Here is a 16,345-nt window from a genome sequence, read left to right on the forward strand (position 1 = left end):
CCGAGGATCCACCCAGGGATGATGGGGAAGGGGAGAGGGTCCTTCACGGATGACACATCCTCCTGTCGGCTGCAACGTCATCAATGACCGCCAAAACCTGGTTGTAAACAATCAAACCAAGGGACACATCAGCATATAAATAAGCCCTTCGAAACAGCACCACAGCCCGGCCAGCAACCCTATCACCACTCCCCAAATCCGAATCAACATGCCGCCTTCCACCAACCCCATCGCCATCATCGCGGGCGCAGGCCCCGGAACAGGAGCCGCGCTGGCTCGGCGCTTCGCCCAGCGATACCCAGTCGTTCTCCTGGCACGGTCGCAAAGCACCCTAGATCCATTGGTGCAAGACATTAACCGGAGTGGCGGGTCGGCCCTAGGCATTCCTGCCGACGTTGCCCATACCGATCAATTCTCTTCTACCCTCGCCCAGATCCGCACTCACTTTGGCTCCGAGCCACGCGTGGCGGCTGCTATCTTTAACGTGGCTAGCAAGTTCTCGCGCAATCCTTTTCTGGATCATCAGCCTGAGTTCCTGGATAGTATTGAGGCCACGGCAAGAGGGGCCTCCAATTTCTCCCGGGCGGTGCTTCCGCTGCTCTTGCGGGAGGTGGAGAAGACGGAGGAATATTCTCCCACTTTGATATTTACTGGTTAGTTTTGTTACTTCGAAGTGGAAGGGTGGAAGATGGTTGTCTAACAGAAGAATGACTGCAATATGTAGGGGCTACGGCGGCCTTGAAAGGTGGATCCGGGCTGGGCTCATTCGCCATGAGCAAGTTCGCCGTGAGGGCGTTGGCGCAGTCGTTGGCACGAGAATTCGGTCCCAAAGGAGTCCATGTGGCGCATGCCATTATTGATGGGATTATTGCTACTGAGAAGACCAAGGGTTATATGGATGACCGACCGGATGCGAAAATTGATCCTAATGGAGTGCGTTCTTTCTCGAAGACTAGTTTGAGGTGTCAACTAATGAAGGATTGACAGATTGCTGAGGCATACTGGTTTTTGCATACCCAGTCGCGATCTGCCTTTACTCATGAAATTGATTTGCGACCATACTGCGAGACGTGGTGATGGTTATGTGAGTTTGGATGGGGTTGTGTTTAGCGTTTTATTGTATGGAAAAAGGGAACACCGTCTGTGAATTAGGTTCATAGAAAAAAAAATGATTGCTTTAAGTAGTACTGTCTGCTGGAGCCCAAGCCAAGTGTGAATACCATGTCGCAGTCATCCGATACTTGGGATACACACCGTCTAGCCATTCATTGATTCGACGAGTATTCTCCCTTGCTGCAGTTACGTGGGGGCTATCTGGAGTGTGGTACCACCGAAGTATTGCCATGTACCTCGATCGTCTAATTATGCATTAGTTGGACATGCCGGCGTAGTAGGTGGGGGAGGTGTCATCATACTCCTGGTATTGAGCAGCCAGGATCTGCTCTAGGCGACGCAAACGGGTCCTCAACTCCAGCTCACGCAAACTCAAATTATCCTGGGTAATCCCGGTTGTTTTGATGGCTGCAGCTTTCTTGACGCCGGACGGGTGTTGTCGGCAACTTTCGGCGGGGCATTGAGCAATGCGAGTTCTTTCGCGAGGACAATTTCTCCGTGATTCAGCCATTTTCTGGTGTATATTTGCATTTGAGAGAGAAACAGACAGAAACAAGGGGACGTGTTCTCCGTATATGGTGGAGATGGCCAAGAATGATCGCCACCCCGCGATTACCTCAGCTCGGCCTTTGCGACACTCCGAGCTGACTTACCCCGCGGACTACCCTACTCCTCCATCCCTTATATCAAGACAAGCCTGTCCTGGAGAAAGCAACGTCAACTTCACAACCATATCATACCATCTCAATCAACCCTCACCATGTCCCAGATTCTCACAGTGTTCGGTGCCACCGGCAATCAGGGAGGCTCGGTAATTAAGGCCGTCCTTGCCGACCCGGTCCTCTCCAAGCAGTTCAAGATCCGCGGTGTCACTCGGGATGCCTCCAAGCCAGCTGCTAAGCAACTAGCTAACCAGGGTGTCGAGCTCGTCGTGGTATGCACCATTCCCCTATCGACTCTCATGAAGCGATTTTAACCATACATCCACAGGCCGACATGTCCTCGGTGGAATCCGCCCTTCCCGCCGTTCAAGGCGCCGACACCGTCTTCTTCGTCACCAACTTCTGGGAGACCATGAGCCACGACACTGAAGTCGCTCAGGGCAAGGCAGTGACCGATGCCAGCAAACAAGCCGGCGTCAAGCACCTGATCTTCTCTTCCCTGCGCAACGTCACCGAGATCAGCAACGGCCGCCTGCCCAACGTGTCGCACTTTGACGGCAAGGCCGAGATCGAGCAGTACATCCGTGCCAGCGGAGTTCCTGCAACCTTTGTTCTGGCTGGCCTGTTCATGTCCAACTTCTTCCAGATGCTGAACAAGCAGGGTGACACTTATACACTTGCCTGGCCTGTCGACCTGGATAAGGCCCAGGTGCCTCTCTTTGATGTTGCTAGCGATACCGGTAAGAGGTCCTTTTCAGACAAATAAAACACATACTAATCCGGAGCTCAGGTAAATTCGTCAAAGCCGCCCTCAAGAATCACCCCGCTACGCTCGGCCAGCGGATCCTCGCGGCTACCGATTACTACTCACCTCGTCGGATCGTGGAGGAGTTCCAGCAAGCCACCGGCTACCAGGCGCAGGCTGTTACCATCCCTGCCGACGTCTTCAAGTCGTTCCTACCACCCCCTGTTGCCCAGGAGATGCTGGAGAACATTCTCTTGCTGGAGGACCCAGGTTACTATGCTGGAGAGTCTCTGACACCGTCTCATGAACTCTTGGATAAGGAGGATAAGCCCACGCAGTGGAAGGAGTTTGTTTCACGCAACCAGGAGAAGTGGTAGTTTATTATACCGAGCCCAATAATAGGAAAGAAACATTCGACTTGCTTCACTACTACTTTTGGGTAATATGCCGAGAGAGCGGAATACCCCACTCCGTGTACCTTAGAGCCGAGGGCATCCTATCTCAACCATCGACATGATTGGGGCAGGGAAGTGGGCGACGGGCTTAGCAGAAGGCCGAAAGCCGGTTCAGCCAAGGAGCTAAATTCCCCGCATTAGAAAGATACCTCTGATTCTAGACCATCCCCATGGCACCAACTTACGATAGAATAAAGGCGACCAAGAGAAACATTGTTATTTGTTATCCAGATCTTCAAAATTGTCAACTTGGTTTACTTTTATTCATATCCATAACTCCCATACCTCTTGATGAAAGATGATTTTTCCAAGTCTCGGGACACTTTCCCTCGGGATTGAATAAGCGCGATATGCCGAAGGATGACAAATTAACCCCGGTGCTCTTAGCAGTAGATATACATTAACACTACTCTCTTTCAAAAATACCACCATGATCATGTTCAATCTCGCTAACAAACACCATCACCATGAACCCCGGAATCCTGCTACAAGGCGGTACCCTTTTGGTCCATCAAGATGACAACACCGTTATTCCATTTCGTGCTGACATCCTAATCCACGGGAACACAATCGCTCAAATTGAACAAAACATTCATGTGGACGACAACATTAGAATAATCAACTGTAGCAACAAAATCATCTCCCCCGGATTCATCAGCACACATCATCACCTATGGCAAACCCAACTGAAAGGAAAACACGCCAACCAGACCCTTCTGGAATACTTGCCATCTGGAAATCTCATCGGTGCACTGTACACCCCAGCCGATGCATTCTGGGGCGAGTTAAGCGGTGCAATGGAGGCTATTGACGCCGGTACGACGTGCGTAGTCGACCACTCGAGCCTCAATATCGGGCCGGAATACCGTGAGTCATCCATTCCATACAATCTTCCTATCTTCTACTAAATCACACAGCACCCACAATGATCCAAGCCCTGGAAACCTCCGGCCTCCGAGCCATATACTGCCAATGCGTCCCCAGAACCATCACCAACGACAAGGACCTAATGGGAACAAACGACCACACGCCCACCACCGCCCTCACCACCTGGAAGCCCCTCGCGAAAGCTGTGCCCTTCGCAAACGATCGAATCCAGCTCGGCTTCGCTATAGACAACCTCTATCTCCCTACAACCCAACTCCAAGAACTATACTCTTCCCTCCGCTCAATGAACGCAAAAATAATCACCTCCCACGGAACAGGAGGTATATCTTTCGGCAACGCCCCCTCCGCAATCCAACTCCTCCACCAGTCCAATCTCCTCGGACCAGATATATTAATCTCGCACGCCAATTTCCCCAAACCAGGTGATGCAGACCTCCTAGCCACGCACGGCGCATTTGTATCCTCCACTCCGAACACGGAGCTGCAAATGGGGTATCCGCCTGTAGCATTCATGCCTGAGTTCGAACCGCATGCGAGTCTAGGTGTCGATTGTCATAGTTGGGGGAGTGGGTTCATGCCGTATCAGATGCGGATGATTCTTCAGTATGCGCGGACGGTGAGGTCGGAGGGTCTTGCGGGGGAGGGGAAGTGGAGTCGGCATGTCTCGCCGTCAGTGGAACAGGTTTTTAATCTTGGGACGGTTGGGGGGCGCGGGCGTTGGGGATGGAGGGACAGGTTGGGAGGATTAGGGTTGGGGCTAAGGCCGACTTGGTGATTTTTGATATGACCACTCCGGCTATGTTGGTGGCTGCGCAGGAGGATCCGCTTGCTGCGGTTGTGTTGCATTCTAGTGAGAGGGATGTTGATACGGTTATTGTTGATGGGGTTGTTAGGAAGGAAGGGGGGGTTTTGTTGCCTGTTGGGGTGGCGAAGGCGCCGGGGTCTAATGGTGGTGGTGGTGTTGGGATGGAGGGTCAAGAGCTCGCGTGGAATGATGTTGTGCATGAGGTGCTGAAGAGTAGGGAGGCAATAAGGCAAAAGGCACGGGGAATTGATATGAAAGCATTGGAAGAAGGTATCATTGATGCTTTTCATATGGACCGAGAGAGTATGATTGAGTCGGCTTGAAGGATCGAAGATGTCAAGCTGGTAATTATTGTATCTGGCAGATTCGGCAAAGAGTTACTATCCAGCACTCAGACGAAGGTGATATATTTTTAAGTTCTTTTCAAAAGATGTACCACTGGCATCCTTTAAATCCCTCCAGGTTATATGCACCAAAGATTGCAGCATCGCGGCGGCTGTGTTTCAGCTGGTGATCAATATTGACCTTGCACAGCTAACCCCGACATAAATGACTCTTATGTTGTTGTTTGGTATTGAAATATGCTATCTACCATGACAGTAATGCTATGACTATATATGCGTATTGAAGCTGACGATAAAAATAATAGGATAGTAATTTTCTGTGATATACCAAGATTGATCTTGAAGAAGGTAGTTTCTCTATTATAGTAAAATTGTTACTCTGAATTGGTATGTGTACTCATCGTGCACCCTTGCTGCCTGCAGATTACTGAATTCTCCCTCGCTCCCCAATGCCTTGTCATTCATGCCTCACAGAACAACGTGATTATCTCCTAGGCCCCTCCACCCTTCCTCATTTTCTTCGACAGGTTCCGACTAGCCCAGTCCGCAATGGCCATGTTCGTGATCATCGGGTTTACACCGCTCGCACTAGGAAAAACGGATGCATCCATGACATAAAGCCCCTGCGTACCCCAGACCTGGCATTGAGGATCCACCACCCCCTTGCTCGCCGTGCTCGCCATGCGACAGGTTCCCATCTGGTGGGCACTAGCATAGCCCGCTTTCTCGACATCGAGAGGCGAGCTCTGTCGGAATTGAGTGATCCATTTCTGAAACTCCGGATTGTTGATTCCTTCATCTGATTCCGTGAGATCATGAGATGAAGCTTGGTCTTCCGATCGACAGAACGGTGGCATATCCGCATACGAAACGTGGAATTCCTTGGCACCCGAGATATAAGCAATCTTCGCACTAGCAATCAATGCTTCCATGGCACTGTTTCGATCAAATGCAGAAGGGGTGTAGTCCACGCGAAGCCGTCCATCGACGGGATCCGGATAGACGCGCCCGGAATCACGGTCACGGGTGATGGCAATAAAACTGGTCATGGCGCTTAGTTTGGCACAAAACAATTTGTACTCGAGGCCACCTCGCCAGGGGAATATGGGTAGGAAGAAGGGCGGCAGAGTGACCGTGGTTTCGATCTTCGCACCGTGACCCCGGCCATCGAGATTCTCGAACTCCTTGACGACAGCGGTTAGGGCCGAGCCCTCCCAGGGTCGAATCTCTTCGCCAAAGACGGCCGCTCCAAAGAGGACTACCGAGGAGTAAACTTAGTAAACATCTCTTTCTTTCTCAAATACAACGCGACGGGTATAATGCCTTACCTGGATGGAGATGAAGATTTCGACCGATATGCCAATTCTGCAACCCACTGCGGAGAAGCAGAAGAGGGCTGTTCAGGGTCCCGCAGGACACAATCACTTTCTTCGCTTTAATCACCACCTTCCGGGTGATCGCATCATCTCCCTGGCCCCGGGCCAGGTACGCGTTCCGCGAGGTCCAAGTCCCCTCCACCCCCGTAGCGATTCGTTCTCTGTCCGTAGTCGTGAAAGTGACTTTATCCGCCTTGAAGCCTTCGACAAAGACCGCACCCGCCTTGGCCGCATCCGCCAGCCAAGTTTCCGTAGGACCCTTCTTGCCCGCCGCTGAGCAGCCCAGGGTACAATACCCACAGTAGTGTTCCTCGCCGCCGGTATTCTGCGGCACCGCCTCGGCGGCATAGCCGAGTTTGCGGGCCCCCTCGAGGAGATCGCGGTTCTGGCGATTGTGCCGGATGTGCGCGGCGCTGACTCCCATGCGAGCACTGACCCGATCCAGCGAGCGCTGAAACGCGGCCGAGGTAAAAAAGGGTAAACCAGATTCGTCCGCCCACTCCTTGCGGACGAAGGCCTGCGTCTGCAGTGCCGCTGACCAGTTGATGGTGCCGCCTCCGCCCCAGGTCGAGCCGGCGAAGATGGCCAACGAGGCGTCATCGGTGAGAATCGATGCCCCGCCCTCGAACAGACTCACCGGGGCGGTCCGAACGTCCATAGGAAAGTACTGCGAGGGGTAGTGGTAGGACTTTTCAACGACCAGCACGCGGTGGCCCCCTTCGGCCAGGTTCTTCGCCGCCACTGCACCGCCGCAGCCACTGCCAATAATCACCACGTCGGTTTCAAGGATTTCCGGCTGCTCCTTGCCCTTTTCATCATGATCACCCGGAGGAAATTGCAGGAACTCGTACTCCCAGCAGCCCGGCGCGTACTTCCCATGGACGGGGACGCGCGGAAATCCCAGCGCGACTGGCAGGGTCGGGCTGGACACCACCCAGGTGGTTTTGAACATTGCGGATAGAGACCGGTGGATGAGGCGGATGGGGCTTAATCGCGACGAGGCCCATCCGGAGAAGATCTGCTCGCGTACTGCCAGGGGTTGGTTCTGGATGGGGGTGGTCGACCCAGTCAGAAGAAGGGATCCGGTTCGGGTGCTGAAGCAACGAGAGATAGTTAGCGAAAGACGTGCATGCATCCGTTCCCAGTCAGCCTACTTCAGAACGGTGAGGATGAAGCGCAGCCCGTTCTGGCCTTCATGATGGACGTAGTCGGCAATCAGGCGCTGGAGGCCCTCACGGAATCCCGGAAGAGACGACGCACTCTCCTGCAGATACGCCCGGGCTACCTCTGCTGCTTGGGGGGTTGTTTGGGTGATGGTGGCCGTGAGTCTGGAGGTAGCAGATTCTAGTTGAGTTTCGGTAACGGTTTGATGTGTGGTTGAGGAAACATCCACATCATGGCCACGAGCACGGATAGATGGGATCACCGTGTCCGCCAGAGCCAGCAGGGTTTCCCAGTGAAGATTGGTCAGAACCTGAGTCGTAGGTACCGGGGGGATGTTGACATCTAGAGGGGTGTATCCGGCCATTTCTGCCGGACCCTCCTCCATGTTAGTCGTTGCTGACAAGAATATTGATAGAACACTTGTATCGGTGAATGAGAGAATAGTAAATAATGGGAAGTCGACGTTCTGTTAGTATACTATAACATGAATCATGCAACCATGACGCTGAAAGAAGAAGAAGAAAGAAAGAATTGAGAAGACAAAGCAATGGGGAGGCGTGGGGATTAAAAAGAGCCAGCCGCGACCCTCTAGTTTATTATACAAAGATAGATATTCGTTTTGGATGCCCAGTCTAGATCGCGCTGCCGAAGATATTAAACCAGTGGAATCATCTGATGCCTATGTTTACCTATAAGCTAGCCATGAATGGCAGTAGTTGGGGTGTAGTGCGAACCTTAAAGCCAACAGCATGAACCACAGAAGGATTAGCCAATTTTGCGCGTCACGGAGCCCCATTTCCATCTCAATGTGGATATCTCAACCGAGCAGCGGGCGAATAACCCATCGTTATCCCCGACAACTTGACACTCTCGTAGCCACCATGTCAATACAAGTGGACCCCCCCAAATCCTAGCAAAGCAACAAAGGATACTCTACACCGCTGTGCTGGCCCAAGTGGCTGGCTGAGATTTGGGGAGATTTGTTGTTCTCCGATCCCGTGGATCCACTCGCGGCAGTCAGTTCAGCCCAACACCACGTATCTGGATAAGTCGACAATCGGCCTTGCCGGCCAAAACCGTTGGCCAATCGAATGACTCGAGCAAATGCGTATCTATAACAGATTTAAATTATACTCCTCTGCCTAGACCTTGGATACATCTGCCGCTTCGTCTGGATACTTGATTTTGGTATTTCAATAACAGTTTTCCATCCTTTGCAATTGTATATGTGTAGACTTCATGTACTAGCCGGAAGAATGTAATATTCAGCAGGTACCCGCTAGCTCCGCGCCGCGTAACTTTTATAAGCGAAGGACTACTAGGCACTAATCCTGAGCCACAGTTGGGGCTCAGCCACTGCAGGCCTAACCAACTAACCAGATCTATTTTTGATGAAGTCGTGCTCGAGCTTTTGTTGGAATAGCCAGTTAATCAGTAGACTGGCTCACGTGAGATAGAACAATGGTTCCCAATAATATTTTTATACTGACTCTAAAGCTATATAAATAATCTCAACTGGAATATAATATTTTGGATTTGTAAAAGTTTTGGCTCCCAATTTCTTATAAGACTTCTTATAAAGCAATCTGCAGGAGTCGTTACAAAAGAGATAATACAATTGACTCAAGGACGACTGAAATGACGGAAGCCCTCTTCCCCACACCCAATACTAACCTAACACTAAGGAAATATAGATGCGATCCTAGAAAGGCACCAATTCTCGACTGACTATTCTCATCTGCACCAGACGTGTATTTCGTCCAACGTGACGGAATTCGATGCCTCTCCGGCCGTCTCCATTACAAAAGGGCTTTCGTTTGTCCTAGCGGAGCTCCGCGACGTCGAGACTTTGGGAAGTATGTCTGGAGGACTGCTGAAGGATTGTGTCAACCCAGAGAACTTGGATGAAAGATGAAGTGTTGGTATTATTAGGACAAAATATTTTGTAGACCTTGGAAAATATGACCAGGGTTGCAGACAGTTGAGAACAAGGATGTTCGTCTCGTGGGAGGATCATGGGACGGGCAGCGCTTCCAGTGCACTTGCTTGCTATCTAGCTTTGACAGAACCAAAGGAGAAGGGAAGGGGGCCTTTCCAATATCACATTATTCAGGGAGTTGAGATTGGAAGACGAAATGATATTTATGTCACTGTTTCTCGGACCGAGGATGGGAAAAACATTGCAGAGGTTTTGCTTCAGGGCACCTCTGTTTTGGTTGGCGAAGGACGGATTGCAGCCTAGAGCGTGCCTGAGTGCTTTCGGCATATGTTTGCAGATCATTCTGCCCTTTTATAAATAGCTTGATATTCAAATTGCCAAGATAATATTCTGCAATAATCTGCTATCGAGATCAGATACATATATATGTGATGAGTATGACACCGAATTTGCACACCTAGTCAATTCCCCGGCCGCATAAGATACCCGCATATGTGTAAGTATAGCTAAAGCCCCGTATGTCCAATACTGATCAACAGATGCATACCTAGGAGACTCTTCAACTCACCATTCACCGTATATCCACATCACGTGACCGAATATGAGTCACGGATAAATATCTACCCACACCAACATCAACACCAGAAGACCTAATTTTTCACAGTTCATATAATTCACAAGGTATAGCTCCAAACGGTTCTAGCATAATATCCCAACTGAATTCCCCACTAACTAGATACCAGCGCCATGAATCACCAATATACCCTCTACTACGCCCCCGGAACGGCCAGCCTCGCCGTCCACTGGATATTAATCGAAGCCAATCTCCCCTTCCAGGCAATCCCAGTCGACCTCGCAGCAGGCGCACAGCACACTGCCGCATATCGACAGTTAAACCCGACAGGACGCGTCCCGACCCTGGTCATTGATGGAGAGCCCCGCTGCGAATCAACGGCCCTGTTGATGCTCCTGGCAGAGCGCCACCTCGACCGGGGGCTAATGCCAGCAATAAATGCTCCTGAGCGTGGCATGTGGCTAGAAACAATGATTTATCTAGCCAACACGCTCCTCCCGGCCATGCGCGATTGGTTTTATGCAGACACCGACGGCTTGGCGGACGGGGCGGCTGCGGTGCGCGATCTGGCTCGGCGCCGAATTGAGAGTGCTTGGGATCGGCTAAATGCGCAGTTAGAGGCACCTGAGCATGAGGCGAAGGAGCACTATCTGGTCGGGACAAAACTCACAACGGCGGATTTTCTGGCTGTGATGTTGATGCGGTGGGCCCGAGACATGCCTCGGCCGGCGACTAGCTGGCAGTATCTTGAGCTTTATGTGCAGCGATTGACGAGGTTGGAGTCGTTTCGGGAGGTTTGTCGGCGGGAGGGTTTGGTTGGTTGGCCGTCTGTGGGGGAATAGTCATGTGTGAGTGTTAAGTTGACTGGTTAAAATAACGAATGTTGGAACTAAGCCGAGTTAGAATCATGTTAGCGACTTCCTGCTGAGAAGTAGCAATTGGGCAGTACTCCCACATTAGTTCTCTTTTCAATCAACATAGCCCTGCGGGAGAGACCCTTGGCATGGGAGACGGGAGACACCGGATATATTGGCATGATGTCATCCATTCGGCGACTGTCCGTCCGGTCTCATCCTCCATGCAAATCCTCACTATGCCTTCTCCACTCCAGACATAACGATCTACATACATTAAGACCGGGATTATGCCAAGGTTTATCAATTGCCCGAGCAATGTCCGTGCCTATCGCCTTGGAAGGGGCGGGACAATAAGGGATCGAGTAGAAAGTCTCCCAAAATTGAAATTCCAAGGGCACTTCCCTCTCCTCTACCATACTAGCATCACCTACACCAACAGCCTTGTATACTAGGATGTCAGCCTCTCCAATTGAGTCTTCCCCATATCCCAGGTGATCAAAAACAAATAAAGGACGGAACCGGGGCAGAATTGTGCGAAGAAAAATGCGGGATTTAACCCGGGTCGAAATCCCCGCCAAGATGCCCAGTTTATCTTATCTGATCCGCACCTTGAGTTGTTTAACCCTTTTTCATTGGTGGGTTCCGATTAAAGGTACCCACAACCGGTGAAACCAGCATTTTATAGATGTCAAGTCCGAGACATGCCAAGCGCGATGTCTCTCCGTGGTTGTCGATGGTAGACAATATTCAAGGTATAAATGAAGAGTGCAGTCACCGGAAAGTATGTTATCATCCACAGCAACAAACTTCACTCCTACAGATTACTCTGGATCAACAAAATCACCATGCGCTTCTCTGCCATTGCCCTCCTCTGCCTCTCAGCTATTATGCCTGTGATTGCTGCCCCTGTGGCTGATGGTGCTGTTGTGGATGGTACTGTTGAGCAGATTGGTGATGTAAGGCTTCGAACGATATGTTCCGCGGATCAAATTTCTGATATTCCGTGACATAGGAAATCTGGATTACCAAACGCTGCTGCATTCTCTGCGACAATGGAAACCGTTGCGGCTCGAACGGTGTACCGATGTAGGCTGATGGATACTGTTGGACTGTGAGTGGGGGTGTGGTGTGCTATCTGGGATCAAGCATGAGTCGAACGGCAGGTCGTGCTGTGGGGATTCTGATTGATGACTATGAATCGTGCTGCTTTCTTGTCAATGCTCTTTTGTACTCACTAGAAGTCTAGTCTTGCTCTCGGCCTTGGATAATCCTGGTTACCGAATTTATATTTCTGTTGAGATTATTCTCAATGCTTCGTACAAGGACTTCGAAATCTATTACCGTTCTCTAAATATCCCCTCTCGTATATATATCACATCGATCATATTGTTACCATCATGAAGTACTATTGCTAACGGTAGCTTCTTTCTTTCAGATGATTGAGGTTATCTATTCTTTGTCGACACAAACTAGGCTCAACAGCCCTAGAAATTCGATACCTAATCACCACCCACCCTAACCCTCAACCTCCTCCCCCAACACCTCCCCATTAACCACCACAGCCTTCGACTCCTGCACCACAAAAAGAACCCTCGCCCACTGCACCTCACTAACATTCCGCCACTGATGCTTCGTCCCCCGCTGAACAACAACATCCCCACGCTGCAGCGTCCTCACTTCCCCACTATCCAGCTTCAACTCCACACTTCCTTCAACCACAACGGCATAGTCCAGTGACCGCGTGCGGTGCAACGGGCTGGTACTCCCAGGAGCCAAGTCTATAGTACAAAGCACTGTGCCGCCGGGGATGGTAAATCCTGGGGGATTGGTCATGAAGTGTTGATAGGTTGGTAGGTCTTGGTGAAGGTCGAGGGGGAATTGGTTGGTGGCGTAGTTGAGGTATAAGGTGTCGCCTGTGGGGATGGTTTGGGCGGGAGTGGTTGGGGGGATGTCGGAGTTGAAGATGGCGAGGCCGGCGGGGGTGTGTTCTGTGATGAAGCGGTTGGGAGGGCGGAGGGTGTTGGGGGCATGGGCTTGGGGTTGGGGGACGGTCATGGTTGTGCTGGGTGGGTTGGATGTAAGCTGGTAGAATGGACTTGGAGTGATTTTAGATATAGGAGGCTGGGATTTGTTGCGTCTATATACGTCTCTTTCTTACGATACAGGACCGGGATTGACCGAGTTGATTACGGTGAGATGGTGGATTTCTAAGCGTCAGCATGTCAGATTTGGTCGGTGCAGGGCTAGTGTAAAGTCTATCTTTGCCTGCTGCCTGGGGATTTATGCGCTATTTCCGCCATTGGATCTGTGCATCACATGCTTAGCAATGTCGGTCCAGGTGTGACCTCTCAGAGAAGTGCGAGGCGAGTAGAGTCTGGATAAGAGCATCGGATTGGCCATCCCGGGAGTTGGCGGAAGCGACCAGTGCATGCTTATTTTTGTTTTGTCAGACGTGAACGGGTTGCCTGATTCAGAACATGTTTTATTCCAAAAGAAGGATTAATTTTATGTAGATATTATGATTATTCAAAGGTGCTAGAATATGCCAGTGTCTTCTTTTTCTTTGGGTACCAAAACAGGTCACATCCACCAAGGGCTGTGAAGAAAGTGCATCGGTTTGCATATTCAATCAAAAACCTTAGCTGGGTAGTCATTGGTTCTTGAATGTCATAAGTTCCATGGTACAAAGCAGCCTGGTAATGTCCATCACCACGTTCTCATTCTTGTTCCCGCTTCAGATCTCATCTACAGATCCGTGCGATCCTTACCATGGCGGCCCTTGGCCTTGCGATCGCTGATAATGTTATCGGTGATCTTTTCAGCGAACATGACTGTTTCTATTAGTATGGTCTCTTATAAATCAGAAATGAAGACTGGAAAACATACAAGCAGGAGCCAGCGGCAAGCCCGGGGGCAAGAAAGGGAATGCCGAAGGATCGACGACTCTCACTGGGAAGACAGAAAGATTAGTCTACATCTACCATTGATTGGGGAGGTCTGCGACATACCGTTGTCCAATCCTCTCACCTTGCCTCGGCTGTCTGTCACCGCGTCAGGATCACCATCTCGACCCATACGCAGCGTGGCAGCCGGGTGGTGCATCGAGCGGAACCCGCCCTTGAGGGCATCCTCCAACTCATCCCAGGTGACGGCCTCAATGCCCGGAGAAATCTCATCACTGGCAAGGATCTCACCCATAGCAGGGTTTTCGAAGACCCGACGCATGTACTTGAGGGATGCGATCGAGACTTGCAGGTCTGTCTGGCTAGTGAGCCAGTTCGGGATCACCTTTGGCTTGTCGACCATGCTCCCGGACTTCAGGGCGATGGATCCGGTCGACTTGGCCGTCATGGGAATGCCCATCAGGGTGGCGTAGTTGCCATCGCTGGGCCAGTCGTGGCCGAGGGGGAATCCGACGATGATCAGTTCAGGCCAGTCCTTGGGCAAGGCGGCCAGGTCTATCGAGGGGTCCGGTTAGTCTTCATTGTGTATTCGGCCGGACAGCGGGGAAGATGAGGGAAGGAGGAATACATACCCTGCTTAACTTCCTGGGTGAAGTTCCGGAGATCGGAGGGGATATCCACGATTGCACCGTAATCGGGCCCCGGGTTGACCAGCATGCCGGTGACATTCTCCTTGAACAAGCCCTCATGGTGCCACCGCGTCGCATCATCCAGCAGGATGGACGAGGTGGGGACCTTGACTTTGTAGGTGACTCCAAAGACGATGTGGTCGTGCATGTTTTGGCCGATCCGCGAGTGGTCCAAAACCACGGGGATATTCAATGCCTCCAGCTGGTCGGCTGGTCCGACGCCGGAGACCATCAGAAGTTGCGGGGAGAGAATGCCTCCGCCTGCCAGGACCACCTCATGCTTGGCATTGATGTTGAACTGTTCTGTCTCCTGGTTGGGCAGATCCCGGGTGACGTCCACCCCAGTCGCCTTCGTCCCATCGAAGACAATCTTCCCCGCGAGCGTGGAAGTAAAGATATCGATCTTCTTCTGCACGGGCTTGTCCTTGATATAGGCCGTCCAGGTGGTGGCACGGGTGCCGTCGGTGCTGTTGATCGTGTCCAAAATCCAACTGGACCCTAGGAGCTCGCCAGTCACGTAACCCAGGGTATGGGACACACCCAAAGCATCAAAGGCTTTGGCAATCCAGGTGCTGAATGGGTGCGCCCATCGTGGCCAAGTGATCTCCAGGGGGCCATTGCCTTTCAGGCTAGGGTCATATTCAGGGGTGGCATTCGCAAAGCGAGTGGTTGCATTGGGGGGTGTATAGAAGGTGGATTGGTCGAAATACTTCTTGGTGTTGGGATAAGTCCAGGATTGATCGCCAACATCATCGGCCCATTTCTGCATGGCCCCGACGGTAGGGTGGAGGTAGCCAAAGTAGGAGAAGGCATGGCTGCCGCCAATCTATGAAGGGGAGACGTATTATCAGTGAGGACTCAAGACACCACCGATAGTACGATTGGACTAACCATCTTGCCACCGGTAAAGTTCAGGTCACGGTTATTGGTTTCCTGTCCACAGAGTTAATAATTGAGAGTGGACCCAATCAGGGCAACTGCCTACCGGAGTGCCAGGCACCTCCCACCAATGCTCCACTTCGTCCCGGGGAGGAGTCTTGCTGTTGTCGAACAGCTCGGTGTAACCCGGCACCTCACTCAGGTTGCCTGTCATCTCCTCATAAAAGTTGCCCCGTTCAATGACGGCCACAGTGTAGGACGCCTCGGCCAGACGGGCGGCCGCGATCAGGCCGGTCACGCCTCCTCCAACCACCACGTAGTCATACGGCTCCGTGGGGATAGACGGGTTCTTGTTCGTCTCCGGGCCCAGAACTTGCTGGAATTGCGGGCGCCGGTGGTAGACAAACGGCGTGGAGACCGCCGAACCCAGGAAGAGCGAGATGAGGGCGACGGACCGGAGATGGGACAACATCTTGGAAGGCGTGCGCTGGATGGAGATGAGACTGGGAACGCAATGGTCTTCTCATCCGCATCTATATATGTATCCTGGTGGACTCGACCTCCAAGATACTGAGGGCAGTATAGGGCTCGATGACGCACCACCGCAAGCAGAGCGTCGTATCCGAGCCATTGTTTCCCCTACCATATTGCAGTATAGGCCAGTGGGAGCGTCAGGGAGAGTGGACAACACTAGACCAGCCTCACGACTCAAGACCGTCATCGGTGATGAAGGTCACATCTGGTCATGGTCAGCTTGAAGAAATATCCGCGGAGTTCAGCCGCCAGTCAGGTTGCCCGTACCAGGGGGTGGAAAATAGTTCAGCTAAGCTTTTCAAAAGACCGGTTGTTAACACCAGAATTTATGCTTAATTACGGTTCAGTCATGGCGTCAGGAAAGAATTCATGGGCAGCAGCTACTTTCCGCATTTGGCCCGCGTGGATGGAGTAGGGT

The 16,345-nt window shown here is 51.6% G+C and overlaps 8 protein-coding genes across 8 annotated transcripts; 5 read left to right on the top strand and 3 right to left on the bottom strand.

Moving 5' to 3' along the window:
* Positions 1-208: 208 nt before the first annotated feature.
* Positions 209-1,175, top strand: BO94DRAFT_507540 (oxidoreductase; the record flags this gene model as incomplete). The annotated part of the gene is made up of 3 exons (XM_025609620.1): positions 209-653; positions 725-933; positions 988-1,175. 3 exons carry the CDS (start codon positions 209-211, stop codon positions 1,075-1,077), a joined length of 744 nt encoding a protein of 247 aa, XP_025472827.1. The 3' UTR covers positions 1,078-1,175.
* Positions 1,176-1,799: 624 nt separating this feature from the next.
* On the top strand, positions 1,800-3,259 carry BO94DRAFT_530766 (NmrA/HSCARG family protein). The gene is made up of 3 exons (XM_025610743.1): positions 1,800-2,047; positions 2,104-2,515; positions 2,566-3,259. The coding sequence occupies exons 1-3, from the start codon at positions 1,874-1,876 to the stop codon at positions 2,895-2,897; spliced, it is 918 nt and encodes a 305-aa protein (XP_025472828.1). The 5' UTR covers positions 1,800-1,873; the 3' UTR covers positions 2,898-3,259.
* A 148-nt stretch (positions 3,260-3,407) lies between these two features.
* BO94DRAFT_562600 (amidohydrolase) lies at positions 3,408-4,991 on the top strand (the record flags this gene model as incomplete). Its single annotated transcript, XM_025614299.1, has 3 exons — positions 3,408-3,842; positions 3,893-4,563; positions 4,599-4,991. Exons 1-3 carry the CDS (start codon positions 3,443-3,445, stop codon positions 4,989-4,991), a joined length of 1,464 nt encoding a protein of 487 aa, XP_025472829.1. The 5' UTR covers positions 3,408-3,442.
* A 517-nt stretch (positions 4,992-5,508) lies between these two features.
* Positions 5,509-7,948, bottom strand: BO94DRAFT_483113 (putative long chain fatty alcohol oxidase; the record flags this gene model as incomplete). Its single annotated transcript, XM_025608910.1, has 3 exons — positions 7,543-7,948; positions 6,341-7,482; positions 5,509-6,270 (listed from the first exon to the last, which is right to left on the bottom strand). Coding segments are annotated over exons 1-3 (2,298 nt in total), but the record flags the coding sequence as incomplete, so codon positions are not given.
* Positions 7,949-10,229: 2,281 nt separating this feature from the next.
* BO94DRAFT_571527 (glutathione S-transferase family protein) lies at positions 10,230-11,000 on the top strand. The gene is made up of 2 exons (XM_025614874.1): positions 10,230-10,913; positions 10,969-11,000. Exon 1 carries the CDS (start codon positions 10,239-10,241, stop codon positions 10,905-10,907), a length of 669 nt encoding a protein of 222 aa, XP_025472831.1. The 5' UTR covers positions 10,230-10,238; the 3' UTR covers positions 10,908-10,913; positions 10,969-11,000.
* A 767-nt stretch (positions 11,001-11,767) lies between these two features.
* On the top strand, positions 11,768-12,012 carry BO94DRAFT_581204 (uncharacterized protein; the record flags this gene model as incomplete). The annotated part of the gene is made up of 2 exons (XM_025615385.1): positions 11,768-11,878; positions 11,935-12,012. 2 exons carry the CDS (start codon positions 11,768-11,770, stop codon positions 12,010-12,012), a joined length of 189 nt encoding a protein of 62 aa, XP_025472832.1.
* A 252-nt stretch (positions 12,013-12,264) lies between these two features.
* On the bottom strand, positions 12,265-13,024 carry BO94DRAFT_530768 (cupin domain-containing protein). The gene has a single exon (XM_025610744.1). It carries the CDS (start codon positions 12,975-12,977, stop codon positions 12,438-12,440), a length of 540 nt encoding a protein of 179 aa, XP_025472833.1. The 5' UTR covers positions 12,978-13,024; the 3' UTR covers positions 12,265-12,437.
* A 521-nt stretch (positions 13,025-13,545) lies between these two features.
* On the bottom strand, positions 13,546-15,730 carry BO94DRAFT_483119 (GMC family oxidoreductase). The gene is made up of 5 exons (XM_025608911.1): positions 15,500-15,730; positions 15,406-15,447; positions 14,458-15,340; positions 13,931-14,380; positions 13,546-13,871 (listed from the first exon to the last, which is right to left on the bottom strand). Exons 1-5 carry the CDS (start codon positions 15,605-15,607, stop codon positions 13,783-13,785), a joined length of 1,572 nt encoding a protein of 523 aa, XP_025472834.1. The 5' UTR covers positions 15,608-15,730; the 3' UTR covers positions 13,546-13,782.
* Positions 15,731-16,345: the final 615 nt, after the last annotated feature.

Source organism: Aspergillus sclerotioniger, assembly GCF_003184525.1.
Source record: "Aspergillus sclerotioniger CBS 115572 chromosome Unknown BO94scaffold_2, whole genome shotgun sequence".
Taxonomy (NCBI): Eukaryota; Fungi; Ascomycota; class Eurotiomycetes; order Eurotiales; family Aspergillaceae; genus Aspergillus; species Aspergillus sclerotioniger.